The sequence below is a fragment of the Mangifera indica genome, chromosome 6 (assembly GCF_011075055.1).
Source record: "Mangifera indica cultivar Alphonso chromosome 6, CATAS_Mindica_2.1, whole genome shotgun sequence".
NCBI classification, from domain to species: Eukaryota; Viridiplantae; Streptophyta; class Magnoliopsida; order Sapindales; family Anacardiaceae; genus Mangifera; species Mangifera indica.
In genome coordinates this window covers 2,923,346-2,924,980 of record NC_058142.1, presented here as the reverse complement: position 1 = coordinate 2,924,980, position 1,635 = coordinate 2,923,346, and the positions used below count along the sequence as shown (strand labels likewise).

Here is a 1,635-nt window from a genome sequence, read left to right as displayed (position 1 = left end):
CTTAAACAACCAAAGTTGATTAATTTAAGTTGTTGCTTTGAGTTTGAGCGATGCCTAGCTTTAGAACAAGAATTTAAGATTTAGATTTTCCGATGCAGCCAGTCGAGAGCTTGTCGGAGATGGTTTTCGGGTTTCTAGAAGACGGCGAGACTATGATTCGGGAGAACTGTAGCAATGCTGCTGCAATATCATTGCCTGAGAGTGAAACGACAGAGGAAGAAGGTGATCAAGAAAAGGAAAAAACTAGCGATGTTGAATATAACGCAGGTTTCTGGGAAACGCCACACCAGGCTTTGCAGGCGACTTTATGCAGAAGTAGCTCTTTAGAGACAAAGATAAGAAACGCTACAAAAGAAGCTCTGAAGGAGATACAAAATGTAGTTGAAAATATATGCGCTTGTGGAAGATCAGTGGCTGCCGGTGGTTGCCGGAGTTGCTTGATGAGAGAAGTCTCCTGCCGCCTTAGAAATCTCGGTTATAATAGCGCCATTTGTAAGTCCAAGTGGAGAAGCTCCCCCGATATTCCATCAGGTAAATTTAAAATAATTGCTTGGTTTTATTTTGTTGCGAATTTATTCATCTAACCAGTAGGATTTGTGCAGGAGAACACACATTCATAGATGTTATAGACAATTCAGTTAGAAATAAAGGCGAGGTGCGGGTGATAATCGAGTTGAATTTCAGGGCGGAGTTCGAGATGGCTAGAGCGAGTGAAGATTACAACCGACTAGTCCGCCTGCTGCCGGAGGTGTTCGTGGGAAAAGTAGAAAGGTTAAACAATGTGATAAGGATATTATGCACGGCGGCGAAGAAGTGCATGAAGGAGAAGAAAATGCACATGGGTCCATGGAGAAAACACAGATACATGCAGGCAAAATGGCTTAGTCCATGTAAAAGAACCACAACTTCGTCGGTAATTTCAATGGAAAATTCCGGCACATTGCCGAAGCCTCGAGCCTCCATGCTCACTGTGGATTTGCTAGAAAAATTGCCCAATATGCATTGTACAACAGTTGAGGTTCTGTGACTTGTTGATGATCAAGATTTTGGTTTCATCGTAAGGCTTTTGAATTTATGGTCCAATTTTCACTAGAAATGTATAGATATGGAACGGATTGAATGCTGTTGGAGTACTGTTGGAAAGTATTGAAGTTGAGTTCACGGGAGGATATTACTGTGTAAAGATGAAATGCTGTTTCTGTAATGTGTCTGTGTCTTGCCCCTATCTTGTAACATTTCAATGCTTTGCTGCACTTTTTTTATAGTCAAGGGGCAAAAGTGGCATATAAGTATAAAAGATTAGACTTTAACACAAATTAATTAATTTTGTGTAATATAAATTTTAATCTTTACACTTATAAATTCAATATATTTTCGATATATTACTAGAGCATAAGCCAAACAGCTGCTTTGAAAAACTAAAATATTTTTAGATACAAATAGTAACACACCCAGTAAAAAACCAATTAAATCAAATGATAACTCTAATAGTCGATAGTATTTATATTTAAACAAAGGTATTAGTGACTCAAATAAAAAGAAAAAAAGTTTAATGTATAATAAAATTCAGTAAAAATAAGTAATATATAAGTATATAAATTAAATTTTAATATAAACTAATTAATATTATATAAT

General features: G+C 36.6%; 1 protein-coding gene across 1 annotated transcript; it reads left to right on the top strand.

Moving 5' to 3' along the window:
• On the top strand, window positions 1-1,380 carry LOC123218165. Its single transcript, XM_044639419.1, has 2 exons — window positions 1-531; window positions 603-1,380. The coding sequence occupies exons 1-2, from the start codon at window positions 93-95 to the stop codon at window positions 1,025-1,027; spliced, it is 864 nt and encodes a 287-aa protein (XP_044495354.1). The 5' UTR covers window positions 1-92; the 3' UTR covers window positions 1,028-1,380.
• Window positions 1,381-1,635: the final 255 nt, after the last annotated feature.